At 40.0% G+C, this 24,140-nt stretch overlaps 1 protein-coding gene across 1 annotated transcript in view; it reads right to left on the bottom strand.

Moving 5' to 3' along the window:
* Positions 1 to 1,750: 1,750 nt before the first annotated feature.
* The window catches only part of LOC121854741 (breast cancer anti-estrogen resistance protein 1-like), a 22,541-nt gene continuing 151 nt past the window's right edge, over positions 1,751 to 24,140 (bottom strand). Inside the window, exons 1-5 of the mRNA XM_042349479.1 lie at positions 24,124 to 24,140; positions 15,730 to 15,954; positions 10,882 to 11,058; positions 8,258 to 8,384; positions 1,751 to 6,431 (exon numbers count right to left, since the gene is read on the bottom strand). The exon at positions 24,124 to 24,140 is cut by the window's right edge and continues 151 nt beyond it. Coding sequence (XP_042205413.1) covers positions 4,408 to 6,431; positions 8,258 to 8,384; positions 10,882 to 11,058; positions 15,730 to 15,954; positions 24,124 to 24,140 — 2,570 coding nt within the window. The 3' untranslated portion in view covers positions 1,751 to 4,407. The remainder of the gene's footprint in view (positions 6,432 to 8,257; positions 8,385 to 10,881; positions 11,059 to 15,729; positions 15,955 to 24,123) is intronic.

Here is a 24,140-nt window from a genome sequence, read left to right as displayed (position 1 = left end):
TTCTCAGGTCCAGAATGGAGCGATTTTCCCAGAATTTTTCGGAAGGTTAAAAAAACTAATTCCAGCTATTGGGTTGTTCTGGGGATCAAAGTTTCTGGCCAACAGGGAGATACTACTCTTGAACAAAAACTAGATTGTGATAAAGTGGTATAAACGATCACTTCTGTCATCCAATTGACTCCTTCTCCTCCACTCGTTTCAAACAACCATCTTCTCTTCTTGTGTTAAAACAGATTCAGGAGTCTATTTACATTTTCTATGGTCAAAATTTTATTTATTTCAAAAAGTTTCATGATTAAAAGCATTTAAGAGAGTCATTCTCCACTAGATATTTCATCATTATTATTCTGCACCCTTCCTTCTCTGCTCCATTTACTATTATCACTTAGCAACATAAAATAACACGCTGTAACAAGCATTTCCCCCCTTTTCATTATTTTATTCTGTTAATGAATGATATTATCAAACTAAAACACATTTGTTAAAAAAGAACAAAAAAATTAACAATACAGTATAATAAATCGTAAAGAAAATATGTCAATCATGTTGGTGTTCTTGGATTTACTACCTCTTAATTCCTATTGATTCAATGGTTATGTGATATTTCTATAATGTGATTGTTTTTCAGGAATGCAACTACAGTACTGTACCATGTTATACGAGAACTGACTGAACACTCTCCAGAGAACTCAATTATGTACAGTCAGCCAAAGATGCACCGACCCCACCCTGGGTCTTGAGCTCGCAATTTTACCTGGCAATACTTGAAGGAAAGAAGGCTGTGTGTAAAGGTGATTGTGATTGGTGGATTTATTTTTGGCTGTATCACTGTCAGGATAAATATTAAGCAATCCAAAAGTAGAATTTTTACAATAATAAGCTATTCATCGTTGTTTAAGATCATGACAAATTTCCAAATATTCGTACATTTGCTTAAATAATAAAGAAATTGCATCGATGAATTGGCAACGCAACTACAACCAGGGCTGCCACGAGATCATCACATCAAATTTGAAGAATATACAGTATGTTCCACATTTGATCTTGAGTGTTTCATGAAGGAATTAATTGTCTTTACAATGTGAGCATTACCGGTACATAATATATTTTGACGAAAGTTAGAGAGCAGACACTGTAATACTGTACACTCATTTGTCAGTCACGACATTGTATCTTCATATATTTATCCCGACAGCGATACAGCCAAAAATAAATCCACCAATCACAATCCCCATTACACACAGCCTTCCTTCCTTCAAGTATTGCCAGGTAAAATTGCGAGCACAAGACCCAGGGTGGGGTCGGTGCATCTTTGGCTGACTGTACCATCACTGTGTCAAACTGTCTTTCCTCAAGCACAGGTAGGTTGTTCACACCCTTTCTTGTGGTTTGTCTATCATGTAAGTGCAGCAGCTGCTAATTGCTTTACTAAAAAAAATACAAGAATGTGCTTAAAAATACATGTTATATTAAGTTTTGAAATAAGATTATAGTGGTGGAAAATAAGGAAATGGAAGAAATGGTGTCATCCTGTGCCAACACAGTAGGTTAATAATGTGTGACAAACAAACAGTATTGTACATATAATGAAGTTGGTCGGGTTTCCATGAATGACTAGTTTTGAAATCGGCTATTTAAAGAAATTTTCTTTCTCAATACAGGTATATATTTCTAAAGAAATATTACTTTTGTAAGTCAAAGATTTATACAGCTGTATTTCATATGGAATTAAGGATTTGTAAAGACTTCATACATACAGTTATTTTTATTAACCTGGTTATGTTGTTGGCCTGTTAAAGTACATTACATATTATCAAATATAGGTACAAAAACACAAGATGTAATCACATTACCACACAATATGCACAAGGACACAATGGACAGGTTCAGGTTTCAAGGTTACAATTCTTAATGTACAACTTAAATTTCAGCAGTCACAGACAAACGCAAAAAGTTTCAAAGTTATTCAAGAAGGCTTTTAATAATTATATCAAAATCACATGATAAACCTTATTGTAATTCCTTGAAACAATCTATTATCTAAATGTCAGTGTACTTTGTTACATTAACTAATTTTAAATTCTTTTTTCTTACAAGGGATACAAGATTCACAAAGCCTACAGCTTTTGCATAATGTAAGTAAATATGGTCATATGTGTATTTATATATACCGTACCTACTCATATTTTCAGTTAAGATATGTCCATGTGTGTCTGCAAAGAGTAGGTTACACTGTTGATATCCAATAATGCTGTGTTGTGTGTACAGTAGTTTATGAAGTTAAGTGTTATTCATTCAATCATTGTGAATTGCAGGTACATGTATATGGTTTTCCTATTCTGCTTTGAAAACATAAACACACGTCATTGCTACACCATTTTGTTCACTAGAGACAACTTCATTATGACTGATGGCAGTTAGAAGCGGCAGTGGAATGATGACAGTAATCAATATTTGGGTGTAATATGGACACAGTTAGATCCTGTTAAATATTAGGTATCATTAAACCCATTTCTTAATACATTATATAAACTACATATAATAGCTGGATTTTGTTAACATTAACTTTGTTAACAAAGGCATGAATATGCCAAGGGAACATTCATGCTGTGGGTGGACAGTGGCTAAGCTCAGGCTAAGAAGCAATAGGACCACTTCAAGCGTAGCACTTCTCTTACAGCACTTCTTTTTGATTTCAGTGGGAATACATGGCTAGAACTAGCCTGGGCACCTAAGAGGGCAGATTGCCTTGGGGGATATGTGAGGTTCTTATTGCAGCACCTACCTACACTCTGCTGGCATACTGTGTAGCATGCAGAACATATTTCAATAATTGCTAACATGCTTTGTGTTTTCTTAACATGTTTATCGTTGTACAATATATACAATGGCATAATGTATTTACAATGAATCTAATTAAAATTATCTTTACTTAAACACTAAAATCACAGCCTGGGAATTTAGAATTCCACCATCTTGACTGCAACCAGTGGAAGTCATTACCTGCATTATTTAAGAAAATGGAAGAGTACTATATAGTTTACTGGCAAGTCCTGGTTTTTTTTCTTTCAATATATTGGTTTATTATACAGTACATCAAGTTCATAATGGGCACAGGAAATTCTACAATGTGAGACTGACAACTACAGTAGTCAATCAAGAACATGAAACAAAAGCTCTCAATACTGTATTAGTTAACCATGGCATAAATTCAATGGCTAAAAATCATCACATATATTGGCCTCTAATTTGGGACCAGTCAATCTACTGCTGCTGTTAATTACACATGCAATACAATATTGACAAAAAACTCAATCAAAGAACGATAAAATTTCATATATATTTTTATTTTATTTGCTGATGTCTACCCTTTTGTAAGGTTTATAATCTTGAAAATTATATAAACCAAAACCTAAGATATATCCTTAAGCCAACCTTGTCTTGTCACTAAGGGCAGATCATGACACTAGAAGGTCAAGGTAACAGACTGATAACATACAACTTACACTTTTCAAAGGATAATTCAGTAAAACTTGAACAGAATAATTTGGAGTAACTTAAAATAGGATTATTGTTAATGTTAAACTTTAGAAATTTGCAAATGTTTGTGTAAATGACAGTTAAAGCGTCAGCATGATAATGTACAATATTAACAAGGAATCCACAAACTGGACATGAGCCGTGTTGGTGCCGGGCACAAGCCAGGGTGCAGTGAGGAGCCCAAGGCATGAGTGGGCCAGGGCCATGGGAGAAAAAATCTGCCAGTCAGTTAGTTAAGAAAGGCATTTGCAGAGCTGACCAATGCAGGTAAAAAATGTCAGGATGACTTCCAATTGCAGTCATATCAACCAATCGCACCAACCCAATCATTTTGTATATCATCAACTCAGCAGGTGGTTAACTATCCACAAGTGATTCAGATAAAATAAATACAGTACAGTACCTAATTGTGAGACAATATATACATATATGATGTGTGCATAAGGGAATGATTGCTGCTTAATTAAAATAAATTTTGGTTAATTTTTTAATGTAGGTAAATTATGATAAAAAAGAGTACAGTAAATTATATATACAATATTTTCAAAATTTACACTACTCCCAAATCCTATTAATTCTGATGTTCCATGATTTTTTTAATTCATTACTACAAAATATTGGACATAATCAAATTTAATATTTACTTCCTGAAAAAAATTACAGGTGGTTTTGATATTTAACACATAATTGGCTAATCATTAGTTGGCCCACCTCTCCTGCAATCCTGTACATAGCACCAGGGAGAGGATTGGGATATCTCAGTCGCTTGCTATGGTTAATGAAATAACTTTGTGAAGATCATAAGAATGACAATACATTTTGTATGTCAAACTCTTGAGCTAGTCAAAGAGGTATATGGCATTAACATCACAGAGGAGCAGCTGAGACAGCTTGTTTCAGATTGTTAGCTAAGTGAGAAACAGCAACAAATGCATCTACCATTGCTTGAACTGCCACCACTGATGGAAATTGTAGTGCTGCTGTCTTAGCTGCAGATACAGTGTTCTTCATAGCATCACATAATGCATTGGAACAGTTTAACACACGGGTTCTTACTTCAGCATTTACTACATTACGATGGACAGTGTCACCAATGTAGACTAATTTGTGTGCATTCAGGATAACAAACTTGGAATGAGCAATGAAAACCTTGGGTGGCTGATTGTTCTCTATTGTGAGGAGGAAGGCATCAATAGCAGTGTTCAGATGCTGAAGGTGTACCTCTGCTTGAGTTCCATAGAAAGTTACCACTTGCCGGTCATTTGGGTCTAAAATATTACTGCCCTTTTTGTCAGTGATGGTACATGTTGAGTCACCTTTGCGCAGAGCCTTTTCATGATCGCTGTCTACGATCAACTGTGATTGTTTCACCAAATTGTCAAATGACTTTCGTAGTTGAGCCGGTAACTCCTTCTTTATATCTTCATGCTCACGTTCCATACTCTCACGGGTCTCCAAGTTTACATAATCATAATCCTCAAGCCAAGTTCTTGCATCATTTTCATACATATTCTCGAGCTGCCTCTTCTCTGGAAGATCGGGTAGAGGACGCTCCTGAACTGGAGTTTTTTCGTCATCTTCAATTCCTTGCTGACGTGAAAATCCTGTTAGATCAAAACTGGGTGATTTTTTGAATATAAAAGCAATCTTTGACTGGATGTTGGAAGACAAGAGACGTACATCATCCACCAAAGTATGAGCAATGACTGCCAATTGGTTAAGGCTCTCTGGATTAGCACCACATGCCAATGCCTGTGTCCATCCACCTTCTTGCAACCTGGACCAAACTTCATCCACAATTGTTGCTGACTTTGTCACTGGTTCCATAAGATGTTGCAGCCGTCGAGCTACACCTCGTTCCCCATTTCGGGCGGCATTAACAGCTGACCCTTGACCAAACTCAAGAATATCATGGACTGATTGACATAATCGGAAGACAATCATCTTCATTTCGTCTTCACGCTCCTCTACTGTCTCTCGTGTTCGCCATGTTCCACTCTGGTGTACTGTTGACAATTTCTCTATGGCTCCATAAACTTCCTGCTGTAATTTTGCCAAGGTATCCAAAGCAGAGTCATGTTCCAAAGGAAGCTCTTTCCCAAGACTTAAGTCCACTTCACCACCAGATGAGTCAGAACCAGAGGATAAACGGTTTGTGGTGCCATCCACAGAATCTGGCTGACGAACATCTCTACTAACCTGTGGTGGAACATCATACACGCCTTCACCACCTCGTATTATAAGTGCACGTGGCACTCTAGAGGGAGGTGTGTCGTAAGTGTCAATTCCTACTGTTAAAACAGATCGAGGAACATCATAGGCATCCCTTGTATCCCTTGATTCTCGGGGAGGAAGCTTAGGACGCTGAGATCCTATAACTTTTCGTGGTTCTGGTGGGATGTCATACACATCGTGGGACTCTAAGCTGGAGCGGTTAGAAGAGCCACCAAGTGAGGATAAGGAGAGTGACTCAGATGCAGCTAAAGATGAAGCAGAGGAAGAAGTTGACAGCTGTGAGGACTCGCATGACATGACAGAAACTCCACTAGAGCGGTCACTTGGCGGCATATCAAAGTGAGCATCCTGGTTGGCATTTGTGGGTCTTGGCACATCATACTCTTGATGGTTGTCACTTCCTGCTAGAACAGTTGGTGGAGCACCTCCACGAATCCCTTTAATTAGGCTACGTGGTGCGCCCCCTATGCGTTGAGTGTCAGGGTGTGTCCTAGGTGAATCATAGTGCTGTTGAGACCTTGGCGAGTCATAAAGTGGTCGTACCTTAGGAGAGTCATACTGGGAACGAGGTATGTCATACTGGTCCAGTGGTGAACGTATGTGAGGTCGAGGGGCATCATATCGGAGACTGCTGCTGCGTGACAGACGAGCCCCTCCTGTAAAGAAATATGTAAACTTAAATATGAAATGCTGATTGTGCTTATTCAAATTTCTTATGTAATTAACGTGCAATCCACAGTGATATCCCCGTTAGCCGGAACAACCGGTGCAGAGCACTTCCGGGAATGAGAGATTTCTGGGTAAGGAGACAACTCTCTCATAGCCGGAAAAAATCCCTCATCCCCGAAATTTTCCGGGTAACAGAAAATTTTTCTCGGAATTTCCAGAAAATGAGCTTGATTTTCATCTTTCAAACCCGAAATTTTCCGGAAAATGTGCCTCTCAGAAAATTGTTCCCAAAGCCGTAATTTTCCGGAAAATTCTTACTTTGGGAACGATTTTCCGGGAAAATTTCAATTCCGGATATCAGAAAGTTCCGGGTTTGAGGAATTCCAGCTAACGGAGATATTACTGTATTCGGTAATCTGAAAATATATTTGGTGAACCCCATAGCAAAAATGGGTCTGAATACAGTACAGTACTGTGCAGACATACCTCAACTTACATAAAGGTTAGATTCCTGAAAAGTTGTCCATAAGTTTCATAACTCAAAATTCTACAACTTAAAATCTAGTTTCCCATTGATTTCCATTATATAATTGGAGATGCCTTCTTAAAGAAAAAAACTTTCCCCCTTGAATTAAAATAAAATAATACCGAGGACTTTTTGAGCATACAAATGAGAAATTTTATTCAAAAATTTTATGCACTATTTGCTACAAATAACCTTTTCTTATAACTGTATACCACAAAAGCACTTAAAAAATTTATCTGGTTTTGATATACCACAGGTTTAGTGTGTACTGGCAGGAGGTGGCACTTATGTTTAGTAAACAAACATTTGGGTGTCATTATATTTAAGCTCCATCTACAATACTACTACAGTACCAAACATTAGAGTAGTATAACTTTATGAGTGTCTACAGTATAAATATTTCACTTCTCAAGCATTATTTATACACAGTACAGTAGAGTACAGTGATCCCTCAGTTAACGAACGCCTCGGTTAGCGAAATTTCGGTTAACGAATTACCTTCCATAAGAATATTCAATTCGGTTAACGAATTCCTTACGAAATTCAGTCAACATATTTTCGCCTACTCACCAGCTGTAGTATTAGTCCGCCAATACAGTAATCGGTTTTAGGGCTTAAATTCATTACCATTTGAGTAAATATCAAGAAGGTTGTACTATTCAATAATTTTCCAAGTCTTATATTAAAATTTTTAGTCATTTTAACAATTATTTAACGTAATTGAAGTACAGGGAACTAGTTTTTAGCGCACCGAACAGCCACTTGACTCACCCAGAATGGCGTCAGTTTGTGTCTCTGCTCAGCGGAGGAAGCATCTTGCTTGAGACTTTCTTGAACATAAACTATTTTTACGTTTTTACAGTACCTTGTACAATTATTGGTCATTCTGAAATTTATTTTACATATTGACAATATATAGTGCAGTGTTGACTTAAAGAAAATAATCTTGAATTACACCAAGTGAACTTAAAATTTTATGGGTGAAATGGCAGCATGAAGCATAGGGTGATTGCTCTTCCACCCCACTGCCTTCTCTTCTCCCTTCTCCTCCACCCCCACTTCTAATTCCCATCATCATCATCATCAACAGGAGCCTTCTACATGCACACCTCAAAGTAAGTGTACTTTACTGCATTTATTTTTAGTTTGTATGTAATTTTCGGTGAGCTGGAACCAATTACCCAAAATCCCATTGAAACAATGGTTTCAGTTAACGAACGACCTTCTGGAACGAATTGTGTTTGTTAACCGAGGGACCACTGTATAGCTATTAAACTTAGCTCTTACCAGTGTCATGTGGAGAGTGTTTTGTGGGTGGGATGTCATAGTCCAACTGAGAAGCTTGTTGGTTGTGAGTCAGCGGACGAGGCGTATCATATGTGTACACATCTCCAATTCGACGTGGTGTTACAACCTGAAGAGAAGTACAAAATGATTAACATTCAGCAGCTCAAACTTATAACAAGATACTAATTATTACTACATATTAATTTCTACCAGGTGTGCATGAAGCAACTTGGGTAAGCCAGATGGTCATATTGTGGAAGGAGAATGCCAAAGCAAAGCACATCTGACAAGGCAGCGGGCAAACACAAGACAGCGAATAAGGCAGAATCTGTGTTACCCTACATCATCATACTGAATAAACCTCATCAAAGAATAAAAAAAAACTACATGAAAAGGATGATAGGCCTATATGATAAATAATACATTTACTGTACACAGTACTGTAATGAAAGGATTGCATGAAGATTAATACTCCTAGTTTATTCCACTCAATGAGTATAAACAACCTAATCCTACCTGGGGAAGTTAGGTTTGGTTAGTTTAGGTTACATAAGGTTAGGTCATGTTAGGTCAAGTTAGGTTAGGTTGGTGTTGGTTATCTAGTAATAAAGTGAAATAAGCTAGGGATGTTCATCTTCATATGATCCTAGTAAACTACCTTCTATTAAATTCAAGTCACCTGTTCCAGCTCACAAAACAATACCACTTATAAATACTTGTACCGGTACTTAGTTCAATCTTTCATCTAACAACCATCTCCACATTTTAAAGTGATATGCTGTAGCTGTAATTCTTATACAACACTGTACTATACTGTACTCAATATAATGTATCTCAAAATTCTTCATAGTGATTCAGCAAAGAAATACTGTAAATGAAGCAGTTAACATAATCTCTCATTAAGAAAAATGTGTAAAATGAATACTGTACTTGTTGACTGAGGTACTGCTTATGATGGGTAGGAGAGCAGGTAGCAGAAAAAAGGAAGGTAAAAACTGGTTGAGTTAAATAAGAACAAGAATAATAAATGATAACTTTTAAAGTATGCAGTCAGAACATGTACAGTACTATACAGCACACCACCAAGAAGAGTTTAATACAGTACTGTACTGATGATACTTAACAAATTATTGTGGACTTAAGTACAGTACCTTCAAAGGCAACACAGGTCAGCCAGTCTTAAAATTATTGTAAAGTGTACTGCACAAATACTGTACTGTACTGTACTGTATTTAATTTCCATTGTTGTTTCTGTACAAAAGGATTATTTTGGGAGACATGGTTGTGAGAATAACAAGAAATTGTTTGAGGTCAAATGCACTGACAAAATATTTCAAATTTAGTCCAGAATATTGTACAGTACTGTATCAAATTAGACATAAACATAAAATTTTTAAAGGTTCAGCATACAGTACTTAACTACAGGTACATGTACTGTAATTCCATAACTGATAATACTTTCAACAAAGTAACCAGTCAGTAAAAAAAAATATTTTCAACAAGTACAAAACAAAGAAATCACCCACACAATTACTGTACAGGAATTAAATATAAAAATATATTCGATGTAAACAAAAACTAAAGAAAAATATAAAATAAGCCCTGCAAGAGGATGAAAAAGCTTCAACTGTTTAAGGCCAATTTAAATGCAAAAACCTAACAAGATGAACAACCAGGACATTGACTTCCAGTTGATGACAAGAGCTTTTCATTTTATTTTAAAAAAGGAACAAAAAGAAAAAATGGGATCACTTGAAGATTATCCTCCAGCTTATTTCACCTGATGAATAAACTACCTGGGGGTTAGGGTAGGTTAGGCTAGGGAGGATTAAGTTAGGTTTCTGTTAAGTTTTTGTAAATTAGATTAGGTTAGTATTAGGGTGGTTTATCTTAAGGTGAATTAAGCTTAGGGCTAATCTTCAGGTGATCCAATACCTGTTTTACCATACAGTAAACCTTTTCTACACAACCTATTGACCTACCAACACAAATTTCCTTCTTATCTAAGAATTTGAAAACAATTTATTTCTATACTACTGTACTGTACATGCTGATGACCCAGCAGTGGTGTTTAAACATATGAAGCACTAAGAGTGTTTCAATATACAGTATGAAAAACAGCCAAACATATATGTTTTACTATGACATCAGTAAAGCTTGGTTGCTTCTTAAGAAAGTAGCAAAAGGGCTAACCATATATAACTGCCCAGGCCCATTACACACACATTCCCACAGGAAGGCAGAGGTTAGGTTATCCAGTGTGACCCTCAATACCAAACACCACCGGTTTCCTGGTCCCCAGTTTCCTCCTGTACTAATACTGGATAAATTGCCCAAACGGCTAGTAAGCTGAAAAGTGGCGAATATGATAAAAAAAAAAAAAATTCCTGTCAAACACAATTGCTCCACAACTAGTCAAGCCTTTTCCATATCTTTACAGCAACGCCTTTGTGAGAAGATACTAACACACTAAATTTTGAGAGAATCTGAGGGACATTGTACAGTATGGTATCAAATGAAAACCCAACAACGTTAGTGACAGACAAATCATCTCATTATGGATTTAACTGGGACCATACACATTATATTTCACAAAATTTCAGAAAAACATGACCACTTCGGACCTTGTTAGAGAGTGGTCGCTGTGTCCTGGGGGCTGGGCTGGTGGCACCAAGGCGTCCCGCTGGGATGGTGGTGGTGGCAGAGCTGTGTGCTGATGTGAGGGATGCCAGTGATGTCACACCAGCACCTGTGTCATACATCCCTGGCATGATCCTCAGGCGGTTACCAGGACAGATACCCTGTAAGACAACATAAACTGTGAGGGACATATAAACAATATGAACAATGTCAAACATGCAGTACAGTTCAGTGTTGCCACTCGGCAAAATAATAAAACCACAGATGGCCACCTAAGAAAAGCAAAAAACAGATACAGTAATATATGCCCAAAAACTCCCACTCAAAACATTGCAATAAATAGCAACTTATCTTAATTATAAGCCTTGGATATCAATTAACTAATTAATAGTTATCTCATTTCTGAAACAATTTATATCATTGAAGAAAGACTGGTACAGTAGTGGCTCATCGCTGTCAGTACATCAAATTTTGAATGATTATTGCCAAACAGTTCATATCAGAATGAAGTTGTTTTCAGGCTCAAGTGTTGAGTAAGGTTTGTGACTGATCTTGCAAATTATCAACATCTTCCTCGTTTCGCACAGGGAAGTGAATGACGAATTTTGCAACTGAAGCAAAAATCTTTGAGGAGACAGTACTGTACTACTTTTCAATCCAAAACCCGCAGGAAAGCCCACACAGAACACCATTTTCTTCAAGTGAAAATCTTTTTCTTATCTGTGCACACAATTCCACCAAAAACTTACCAATAATATAGACAGAACCTTTTACTGTATCTTTCTCTTCTCTTGGAAATGGCTCTTTCAGCAACAATCCCAACATCATCCACCAAGATTAAGAAAGCCAGACTTCTGTATGTACAGTACAGTAGTTGTACCTTGAGGATCTACAGCATATGGGCTAGTTTTATGAAGATAAAATTTCATCCGAAACAAACATGCCCAAAATGCTTTGGTACTCATCAGCAGTTATAGAATAGAGGGTGAAAAGTGAAAGTTAGTCCCATATGCATGACTGCCCTTTAGGTACAGTGTGGATACAGCAATGGAAATTAATGTAATGTATACAGTATACTAAGCCTTCGGTACACAAGGAGGAAGTATGTCTGGTACTACTCTCGACCACATTCACTTCCCCCAAGTGAACTGGGAGCACCTGGGAATTGAACCATCCCTGGAACAGGAGGTGAGCGCTGTATCCGCTGGACCGCTGCGCTCCAAGTCTAAAATACCCAGACTGGAACTCAAGTTTCATCTTGTCAACTTTGTCGAGGATGTAGTTCAGGAACAGAAACATGTGTATAGTTCCACAGTTTGTCATAACTTTAAAAAATTTCAGTTGCTCTTACAAAATCCACCTATTCCATTTTTATTTCCTCATAAAAAACAAATGTAAAGCTGCTTCATGATGTGTGTCGTATTGGTTTATTTATCGATAGATCGATAGATTGTATGATGAGCATATGTACTGATATGAATGATCAAGAGAGCCCAGATCCATGGACTTTCAGTAAAAAATCTGCGATTCTGGGGTTGGAGCAAAATCTCCCAATCTGTTGAAAAAACCCCAAGAGTGGCAACACTGCAGGTGTGCAGTATCTGTATACCAGTAGACTATGTTCAGTAGTGTGCACTATACCTGCATTGTCTATGAAGATTGCATACAGCACTTGCAATGTCAAGTTATTTACTGTATCTACACTGTCTGCATTGTCTATATACAGTACTGTATATGCTGAATCAATATTAACTTGTATGAAGATTTTACTGAACTAACAAAAACAATAGCAACACTAAAATCACAGTAAAGTACCACACGGACACGTAAACAACCTCATACAGCCAGTATCAATATTCTGGTATTTCAGAAATGTGGTGAAAATTTAACTCAGGAAAACAATAAATGATATTTCATAAGCTGGAATCCATTCAGATAGTGACAAAGTCCGCAATGGTGGATTTATAGAGAGGGGCGGGGTACACCCCCTCCCCTAAATTATCTTCCTGTAGGTAGTGAACATAAATATTGTAATAATAGTTCATTCTATACCATAGTGCTTCTTTACATCATATAAATATTAAGAACCTTAGTGACCCACGAGTCATCCCGTCTCAGCCAACAGTCGGGTGTTCAGCTCTCAGCTCTGCAAGTAGTACCTCCTTACCAGAGACAGCAATTTCCTCACGAGTCATGTGACAGAAGGGACTCCATTCCAAGAACTATTTTTTGCTGACACACACACACACACACACACACAGCTACTACTACTACTACTACTACTATGCTGTCACTCAGAATCGAGTATGACGATCATCCAGCTATGGTACAATGATATGAGTTATTAAGGATGTCACCTGGGTTGGCGAGTTTTGAGATGACTAAAGAGGCCGATAGGGGACCCGCACGGTCGTCCACATTCGTTGCACATGTGGAGGGCTGCATCTAGTTGGGAGGGGCGGTGGCAGCGTCTTTCCGGCATTGACGCTTGTCTGCCTTGGTTTGCAGTCGGGCTAACTCGAAAGTTTTGACACCTTCTCGTGTGGTGCTCCTCCAAGCATTACGATGTGGAGTAATCGACTCCCAGGTGAGGGGGTTGATTTGGCACTTTTTCAGGTTTGTCTTAAGACTATCCTTATACCTTTTCAAATGCCCGCCAGCGTTACGTTTACTATTCTTTAGGTGACTGTAAAGTAGCTGCTTTGGCTGTCTACTGTCGTCCATGCGGGTAACGTGGCCAGTCCAGCGTAGCTATTCATGAATAATGGTAGCCTCGATGCTCCTACAGTTGGTGTCAGCAAGAATACTGGCATTTCTTCTCTTGTCTTCCCAGCAAACTCGGAGGATGGAATGTAGACTACGTTGGTGAAAGTTTTCAAGTACCTCGAGGTGCCTCCTGTATGTGACCCAGGTCTCACTGCCTTATAGCAGGGTGGGGAGGACCACTGCTCGATATACATGCAGCTTTGCATATAATTTCAGCTCCCTACAGCTGAAGACACGGTTTCGAAGACTGCCAAAGGCTTGAGATACACATCTGATCCGGTGCTGAATCTCTTCATCTATGTCTGAGGTGGTGGACAGGTGGGAGTCGAGATACCGAAAGTGGGTAACATTAGAGAGGGTAGTACCGTTAAGCTGGATGGATGGTGGAGGTGTGTCTGAACCAGGGGCAGGTTGAAAGAGAATCTGAACACACACACAGAAGTGAAGGTTGATCACAAAATTAGAAGCATTGAGACAAATTTTGGAGTCACTTCTGTTTTCATTAATATTTGGCACAAACAAAAATAAACTTTACTACAAGTGGCATCAATATTAAATTAACATTTTATCAAAGAGTTTTTCGGCTAAAAAACGAAATTTGGAATCACAAGATTAATGTTATACAAGAGAGTTTTAGTATCAAGAGATTCAAGAGGTGTGAGTGTTGCAAGTGGTTAGTTTCCTGTAGTGGCACATTGCCTGCTGGGGTGGTGTGGGCGTTGAAAGTCGTGCTCACTAGCAGTTATCCTCCCACACTCCTAGGTCGTTCACTACTAACATCATCTCGCCAAGTTTCACTACAAATATGGTATGACCTGTTCTATCAGGACTTCATCTTAAGAGTTAGGCTGACAGGGGCAACTGACAAGTTCCTGTTTCTATGGAAGACACAGTTTCTTCCCCGAGTGGAATTGTGTGAGTAATACAGTGTGTGCACCATACTGCGTCACGATCCAGGCCACTCACTGGGCTGGCCAGTTGCTAGGGCTGCAAGTATCACCACACAAAACACTGCATTGTTTCTTGTTCTGCTGCAAAATTATGACTTCAAACACATCGTCGAGTTGAACTTACTAACTATTTTATAAGATTCCTGTCATTTAATTTTTCGCTTAAACTGCATTATCGGCACACAATTCCGATAATGTTCGTTGTTTTTTACACGTGTCAGTATTGTTGCTAAGGGTCGATATATTCAATAAACAAAACAGTCCGCATTGCATTAACTCAGATAATAACTGTTGTGACTGTGTGCTGCAAAATTAGACAGTTACTAAGACAAGTGTTGCATGCTAGGGCTCGAGTGCATGAACATGATCCTCTGTGGTCGACGAGAACCTCTCTTTCAACTCTTGTGTTTATTTTACACACTCGCCCTGCTGCTAAGGTCCTCCAGCACAGTGAACAAAACAAACAGAGAGATTTGGCTCTTATAATTTCATAAACGTTGTTGGAATGGCGTAGTTACTAACCTTGTTATGCGCGTAAAGACCTTCGAGGTTGAAGCGCAGTAATAACATTATAACAACAATTCACCACACAATCTTACACACTGACAACCTGAATATTTTCACTCAACTTGGCACTGACCCCAAAAGTCCTACGGTATAACAGTTAAAAGAAGAGGATAACTCGTTTCTCTTCACCAGCTGAATCTATTTAAAAACGTTTATTAGCTATCGTAACCAAAGATAACGTTGGTTACGATAGGCGACCTCGTTGAACCCAATTTTGACAGGTAAAGTATGAGTAGAGCCGTGAATGATAAGAGATGGAGGGGTGAGATGAGATTAAGAGATTAAACTGGAGAGTGAAGAGTGATTAGCTTAATCCGTCTAATGTTATGCCAAAGAGGAAATGTCATCAGGAAAAAAAATAGATAAACAGTGACAGACGCAATGCAACAGAAACAGTGAGAGTAAGAGGGGCAGTGACAGAAAGTGAAACAGTGACTAAGGCAATGAAACGAAGCGAGGCAGTGATAGAGAGTATAACATGATATAGAGAGAAAGTGTAGCGCGAGATATACAGTGTAGCGTCAGACAGTGTAGTGTAAGATAGTTTACCTGCCGTCCTCGCAGGGAACACAGCCACCACCCCTCCAGGCCGGCTGTGTTCTGCTCCAACACAGTCAGCATATCGTTGCGTCTGAAGGCCAGCTCGTCAGGGGACTCGGCCACGTTGTCGTACAGTGCCCTCGCGATGCAGTTCTGCGACCATACAAAAGATAAATAAATTAATTTACAAAGAAGTACATAAATTAAACTGTAAATAAATGTGTAAATAAATAACTAAATATGTAACGGAAACTAATGATGCTCTCCCTTTCCTACCCTCCTCTTTTTCCGCCTTACCCTTTCTTCCCTCCACTATTCCTCCTCCTTACCCTCTCTTCACCCCCTATTCCTCTTTTTTGTCCTCTCCCCCCCCTCTCTCTCTCTCCGCGCCACTCTCCTCCCTACCCCCACTCTTCCTCCTCCTTACCATCTCTTCCTTCCTCTCCCCCCAACCTTCATCCCCCCTTTTCTCCCTACTCTCCTCTCTCCCATCTCCCATCCCTTTCCTCCTCCCCATTCTCCCCCTTCATCCCCCCTCTCCCCAAAAGGAAAAAGCAAAAAGTGAGATGAAAATCCTATGTCGTTTTAATGTGCTTTCCGAAAAAATAAAACTACGCTTGGTTTTCTCACTTATCACACCTATATTACCTACTGAGCAGTGCCTCTTCACACCATGATCATCACCCAAATATTAAAACTACAGGTGGTATAGAACGAAACCCTGAGATTCGTCACAGGTGAAAGATACCCCTTTACCTGAACCACAGCCGAGATACATAGAGACCTGAGAATAAAACCCATCAACCAGCAGCTGCACACTGGCCAGCAGAGTGTAGCAAAAAAATTAACAATCAGAGCAAAAACACCTACAAATACTCCCACTAGACATCAACAACAACCATACATGGTTCCCCAAAAGTTACCACACCTCAAAAAGTCCATTACCACCCCCGATCTTTACGGCCAGGCAATAGACAACCTCCCTAGACCAGCATCCACCAGTAGAATCGGCGGAATATGAAATATAACCCTCAAAAACCCATATATGGGATAGGGAAGGCTGTCTAGTGCCTGTACAGCCAAAAGCGGACAGCGAGCCAGTAAATCAGCTCCAAGAAAATAACCCACAGTAACTAGTCCAGGACACAACTTTAACACACTATTAGCTTAGGTAACCAGTAGCAAGGTGGTCAGCCAGCCTCCTTCTACCCCCTTAAGTTTCATTAGTTTCTGAACTATTAACCCCCTTCCTTCCTCCTCTAATCTTCTTTCTCTAAAAAAAAAAAAAAATCCTTCAGCGAACCGGGCTAACACAGGGAGGTTGTCAGGTCTACACATGGTTTGTCATGATACAACTAACCAAACCAAATCTACCATAGCATTACGATGTTTAATCTGAAGGTAAAATAAACTGGGGTGTCGAATATTCAGGTGACTTGTTTTCTATGTACAGGCATAACTGGAACTAAATTATTAGATGTATCAATGAGAAGCACATACAGACATACACCTGTATACACAACACACATATACGGACGCACATATGCATATAAACACACATATGCAAATATACACACAGGCAAACATATACAGTATACACAAATATAAACACACACACACACACACACACACACACACACACACACAGAACAATCGTGTTTTAGACAACTCAGGTAGCATTAACCCCGCATAGAGGCTAGGAGTCAGGCGTCTGGGACAAAGCACACTGTCTGTATTGTGTGAGTTTACGCAAGTTTCTTAAAAGACCTTACGTAGTTTAAGTATATAGTCATTCTCTTAATCATCATCATTATTATTATTATTATTATTATTATTATTATTATTATTATTATTATTATTATTACTATTACTATTACTATTATTACGCTACTATCATTATTACTTAATTATCATCATCATCATCATCATCATTATAACAACAATAATTCTACATCACATAATGACAGCCTACACTAACCCACAGGGGTGACGTAGATGTGACTGATGAACTTACTACATTATACCACTGTTAGCTGAGCTCTATATGTCACTATCAGACTTAACTTTCCAGGGGTATTGAGCTGTGTGTATAAGTACAGTTTTAATTGAATTTCTCATCAATCATTAGTGTGTTAGGGAATGTGTATACTTGTATTGTTTATGTATATTTTCGGTATACTTAGGTTGTTTTAATATACTGTTTGTTTATTGTTTGTATACCTATGTATATTGTATATTTGTAATAAGGACAATACTTATCTATCTGGTCCTTCAAGTGCTATTTAACCTCTTTAATTTAACAAGTGTGCTAATTACTCCACTTTAAGTTAATATAAATATCATCATAATTAATCTGTTGTCTGACTTAATTATGCATCTGTGTCAAGTTTTACATAGGATTAATTAACTGTTTATTTGGTAATGCTCTATGGGTCTATTGTTAATTCTATTTAATCTTAAACTAGTATGTATAGTGTATAGTAATTTAAATACAGAGGCATAATGTACTCAGTTATACACAGACATACACACACACACGGTCATTATACTGAGTAAATATGACGTGTGTGTGTGTGTGTGTGTGTGTGTGTGTGTGTGTGAGGGGGATGTGTGTCAGATGGTATCGTTTAGGTCATTTTAATACACTGATACCACAAACAAAACATTATTCCATCAGTTTATCAGTTGAGGAGCACAGTCGGATAGGGCAGGGCATAGTAAGGCATCCTAACCTATTTCACCTGGCGATTAAAAACCTTAACGCCAACTGGTTAAATTAGGTTAGGTTAGGTTAGGTTAGGTTAGGTTAGGTTAAGTTAGGTTAGGTTAAGTTAGGTTAGGTTAGGTTAAGTTAGGTTAGGTTAGGTTAGGTTAAGTTAGGTTAGGTTAGGTTAGGTTAGGTTAGGTTAGAGGTATTAGTGGTCTCCTGGTCCAGCACAATGATCTCCGCTATAACATGAATACGGGAGGCAGAGGAGAGGGGAGGAGATGACTGGGGTTGCCGGTGATGACAGAGACGGAGTAGCTGGCACACTGGCTGGCATAATTGGTGTGTGTGGAGACGCCGCGCCAGGCTACCTTGGTGAGCTGACGGCCCTCCCCTTCCCTCAACCCACCCGCCTGACGCCACAACCCTCCCGCCACCAGACGCCATTACCCTCCTCCTCCACCACCACTACCACCCCTCTCTCCTTGCCAGGCGCCTTAAGTGTGCGTTTTCGTCGTCTCACCACAAGTGCCTTTGTCCGCTTCTTACTCGACACAACTGACCCGCGACCACAAAACTGACCAACACATCACACGAGAACACAAAGAAGGCCATTTATATCTGACACGTTGAGATAGAGGAATGTACACACACACACAGACGGAGGAGCGGGCACGAGAGAGAGAGAGAGGCAGGATCGGTGCCGCAATTCTAATACCACAAAGAGTAAACACTTCACACCCTCCCCCTACGCATGACCCCTGCTGACAGTGCCTCGACTTCTCTCTGTCTGTCAGTGAGTGAGTCATTCAGTAAGTCATTCAGCGCCCAAGTTATCATAGATCTTGAACTTAATTTCTATCCCGAACAGACCTCCATAAAATAGTGAAGGTGTGGAACGAGCCCCACCCATCCGAGCTAAGACTACGCTTCCTTCCTTTAAATCATCTCTTAAAATATATCTATTGTCTAAGTATTAATATTTTTTGTAATACTTACTGTATATACCTGCTTTTACTGTACCACCAAAACCGTTTTATCAGAAATTATCATGTAGATATATAGAAATTACCAATGCAATAAATATATTTGCAAACTTGACATAATACTGACAGCTCTGTCCTCAAGTCCCACCTTAATACAATCCGTGTTGTACTACTTCTCTCCCTTATCATATTTATGTATATCAACTCCACTGTGGAGTATGTATATACCTGTACTTATATGTAAACAAAAAATACATATCGCAGTGATAACTATGGTAACATTCTGATATGTTGTTATTACCACCAAGCTATGTGTACTATTCCAGATGATGCTACATGTTAGTTAATACGTCCTGAGATAAAAGTACAGTATATATCAGGTGCCTACAAGAGGGCTCAGGCTCTCAACTGGCTCAGCCATGTTAATATTATGATTTTGATCGACTCTGTTTCTATGTTCTTTTGGCTAAATAAAGTGTTTCAGTGTCAATAATATCATCTGTCCAGCCCTCTTAAGCCGTAAGTTGGCGACAAATTGGTACAGAAACTGCATTGACACACTACCCTAACTACAGTATGTCTCATTATCACCCGGCCAAACAAACTCTCTCTCTCTCTCTCTCTCTCTCTCTCACACAATACGTTTTCTGTCAAGGACGATTCCCACATTGACGATTATAGCTAAACTCGTCCATACATCACAAGTTCTAATAGATTCGTCTTTTGGGTGAGGGAAGAGGTGGAGGAGAGGGATGTGAGAGGTGAGGGAAGAGGAGGAGGAGAGGGATGTAAGAGGTGAGGGAAGAGGAGGAGGAGAGGGATGTGAGAGGTGAGGGAAGAGGAGGAGAGGGATGTGAGAGGTGAGGGAAGAGGAGGAGAGAATGTGAGAGGTGAGGGAAGAGGAGGAGGAGAGGGATGTGAGAGGTGAGGGAAGAGGAGGAGAGAATGTGAGAGGTGAGGGAAGAGGAGGAGGAGGAGAGGTATGTGAGAGTTGAGAGAGGGGAGTGAGAGGGCAGACAGACAGACAGTGGGGAGAGTGGCGCCTGGCGGGGTGTGTCTGGTGGTGGCGAGGTTCTGTATGCTCCCCACTGTTCTCCCTGTCTCCCTCCCTCACTACTCTCCCTGTTTCCCTCCCTCCACTACTCTCCATACCTCCCTCCCTCCATTACTCTCCCTGTCTCCCTCCCTCACTACTCTCCCTGTCTCCCTCCCTTCACTACTCTCCCTAACCTCACATAAATATTGAGGACCCATTAACTTTGGTCACCTTTACAATGGGGCCGTTTGGACACCTTATCACACACAGTGGTCGGTCAATGTAGAAAAGATGAAGAAACACCAACGAAAAGAAGAACAAGTAATGGAAAAACATAAAAAAAATATAAACAGTAGAAACGAGACGATAAAATTAGACGGAATAACAAAATAAAAACGAAAAGAGACTTGAAGTATTATGATGAAGAAGGAAACAGGAAAATAGAAGGATAATTTGGTGAACCTTTTTGTAACCATCCTAATTACCTTGTTAGATCACCCTCATAAAGTTGTTAAACCTTTCGTGTTAAACCATCATAATTACGCTTTAAAAACATCATCACTATATCATAATAACGATTGCAGTGTCTGATGGTGACACATAGTAACAGTTTAACCTTGTATAGTGACACATAGTAACAGTTTAACCTTGTATAGTGACACATAGTAACAGTTTAACCTTGTATAGTGACACATAGTAACAGTTTAACCTTGTATAGTGACACATAGTAACAGTTTAACCTTGTATAGTGACACATAGTAACAGTTTAACCTTGTATAGTGACACATAGTAACAGTTTAACCTTGTATAGTGACATATAGTAACAGTTTAACCTTGTATAGCGACACATAGTAACAGTTTAACCTTGTATAGTGACACATAGTAACAGTTTAACCTTGTATAGTGACACATAGTAACAGTTTAACCTTGTATAGTGACACATAGTAACAGTTTAACCTTGTATAGTGACACATAATAACAGTTTAACCTTGTATAGTGACACATAGTAACAGTTTAACCTTGTATAGTGACACATAGTAACAGTTTAACCTTGTATAGTGACACATAGTAACAGTTTAACCTTGTATAGTGACACATAGTAACAGTTTAACCTTGTATAGTGACACATAGTAACAGTTTAACCTTGTATAGTGACATACAGTAACAGTTTAACCTGTATAGTGAATATGCAACAGTTTAAATCTTTTGTATAGTGACACATAGTAACAGTTTAACCTTGTATAGTGACACATAGTAACAGTTTAACCTTGTATAGTGACACATAGTAACAGTTTAACCTTGTATAGCGACACATAGTAACAGTTTAACCTTGTATAGTGACACATAGTAACAGTTTAACCTTAGCCTCATGCACTGTCGATATATGCTTATTAGTCATGCAGTGTTAGGCATGTGGGCGGTGCGGTGTGGGCGTTAGTCATGCATAGTAAGACATGTGGGCGTATAGACATCACGCAGGAACAAACCGTATGGGCGTAAAAATCATACAAGGAACAAACAAACGGGCGTAAAAACATACAAGGAACAAACATGCGTGCGTAAAATTATACAAGGAAAGACACGTGAGAGATACAAGTCATATAGGATGAGACATGTAGGTGTAGGAGACGGTAAGGAAATACCAGGGTAGGAGAGGGTCAGACACAACCATATTGGGTATAAGTACTGGTCCGGGCAGCAGGAACTGACGTGCCCCTCCCCCCCCCTACCACTACCAGCCCTACCACTACCAGCCCTACCACGACCATCCCTACCACTACCATCCCTACCACTACCAACCCTACTACTACCAGCCCTACCACTACCAGCCCTACCACTACCAACCCTACCACTACCAGCCCTACCACTACCAGCCCTACCACTACCAGCCCTACCACTACCAGCCCTACCACCACCAGCCCTACCACACTGAGCCAACCCTACCACTACCAGCCCTACCACTGGCTTCAGCCCTACCACTCACTGAACCCCACCACTGTTTCAGCCCTACCACCACTAATCCCTACCACCACCAGCCCTACCACCACCAGCCCTACCACTACTCAACCCTACCACTACCAGCCCTACCACTACCAGCCCTACCACTACCATCCCTACCACTACCAGCCCTACCACTACCAGCCCTACCACTACCAGCCCTACCACTACCAACCCTACCACTACCAGCCCTACCACTACCAGCTCCTACCACTACCAGCCCTACCACTACCAGCCCTACCACTACCAGCCCTACCACTACCAGCCCTACCACTACCAGCCCAACCACTACCAGCCCCAACACTACCAACCCTACCACTCACTAACCCTACCACTCACCAGCCCTACCACTACCAGCCTCCAACCACTACCAGCCCACCACTACTAACCTCAACATCAATAGCCCTACCATGCCAGCCCTACCACTGGTTCAGTCTCTACCACTGTCAGCGCCTCACCTCCACACTACTCATTACCTGATTACCCTCAGCCACCTACCACCATCACCTTGCCAAGCCACCACAAAATGTTCATATCTGATTCTCTGACACGCACACTTACCAAGCATTTTTACCTGTCTGTGTAACTACCTGTGTTATTAATGTCGTTACTTATTTTCCTTATGTTACCACATGCTACTTGTTTTCATGTTATTCAGGCATGTGGTGTAAGTAAACTTAGTTTACGTTACTCTATACTATGAGTAGTAGTAGTAGTAGTAGTAGTAGTAGTAGTAGTAGTAATAGTGGTGGTGGTGGGTGGAGATAGTAGTAGTAGTGGTGGTGGTGGTAGTGGTGGTGGTGGTGGTGGTGGTTGGTGGTGGTGGTGGTGGTGGTGGTGGTGATAGTAGTAGTAGTGGTGGTGGTGGTGGTAGTGGTGGTGGTGGTGGTGGTGTAGTAGTAGTGTTGGTTACCGAGTTGACATAAGCTGCTTGTAACAGTGAAGTAAAACAACAAGCTTACACAACACAAGCCCGTAATACCTGTTGTGTGTGTGTGTGGGAGGAGGGGGCGTTACCAGGTGTGAAGAAGAAGAAGTAGTAGTTTATATCTCTTTTACTTATACATATTAGGGTCTTATTTACATGGCCCAGAGAGAGAGAGAGAGAGAGAGAGAGAGAGAGAGAGAGAGTTTATCTGGACAGTTTCTATTTAATAATACTCTAAATCCACTCTTCCTCCCACTGGCTCCTATCCTCTCCTTCACTCGTGTTTATATATCCAATTCCTTCCTAACTTTCTACCTATTAATCATCTTTCCTCCTCTTCCATTGTTCTGTGCGGTAGATCATGAGATAGAGAAATAAGGAAGAAGGTGGAAACGATAGGAAGACGTAGTACAAGGGAAGGGAATAAGACAAGACCCACAAACACGCGCTGGGAGCTTCAACGGTATAAGTCCTTTCATCCCCCGTCATCAACCATCGAGTATTTGGCAGGTTTTTGTTACTGTACCGCGGGAGTGTCTCATCTTCTACTACTGCACTGCCGGGAGATGGTATCACTACCTTCCTGATGGTGGTGGTGGCGGCTGTGACACCAGGTGACGGTAAGGCGGAAGACATTAACAACAGGTGTGTGGTAGAGGTGAGGTGGGGCGGGGCAGGGAAGGGGGTGATTGGTCAGATGGGCCCCACCCCTAAGGGAACACAATCCCTCGATAAGATTGGGACTTACTGGGTCCTGCGGTCTAT

Source organism: Homarus americanus, unplaced genomic scaffold (genome assembly GCF_018991925.1).
Source record: "Homarus americanus isolate GMGI-L3 unplaced genomic scaffold, GMGI_Hamer_2.0 scaffold53233, whole genome shotgun sequence".
In the NCBI taxonomy this organism is placed as follows: domain Eukaryota; kingdom Metazoa; phylum Arthropoda; class Malacostraca; order Decapoda; family Nephropidae; genus Homarus; species Homarus americanus.
Note: the sequence above shows the minus strand (reverse complement) of the source record. Positions and strands in the feature narration are given on the sequence as shown.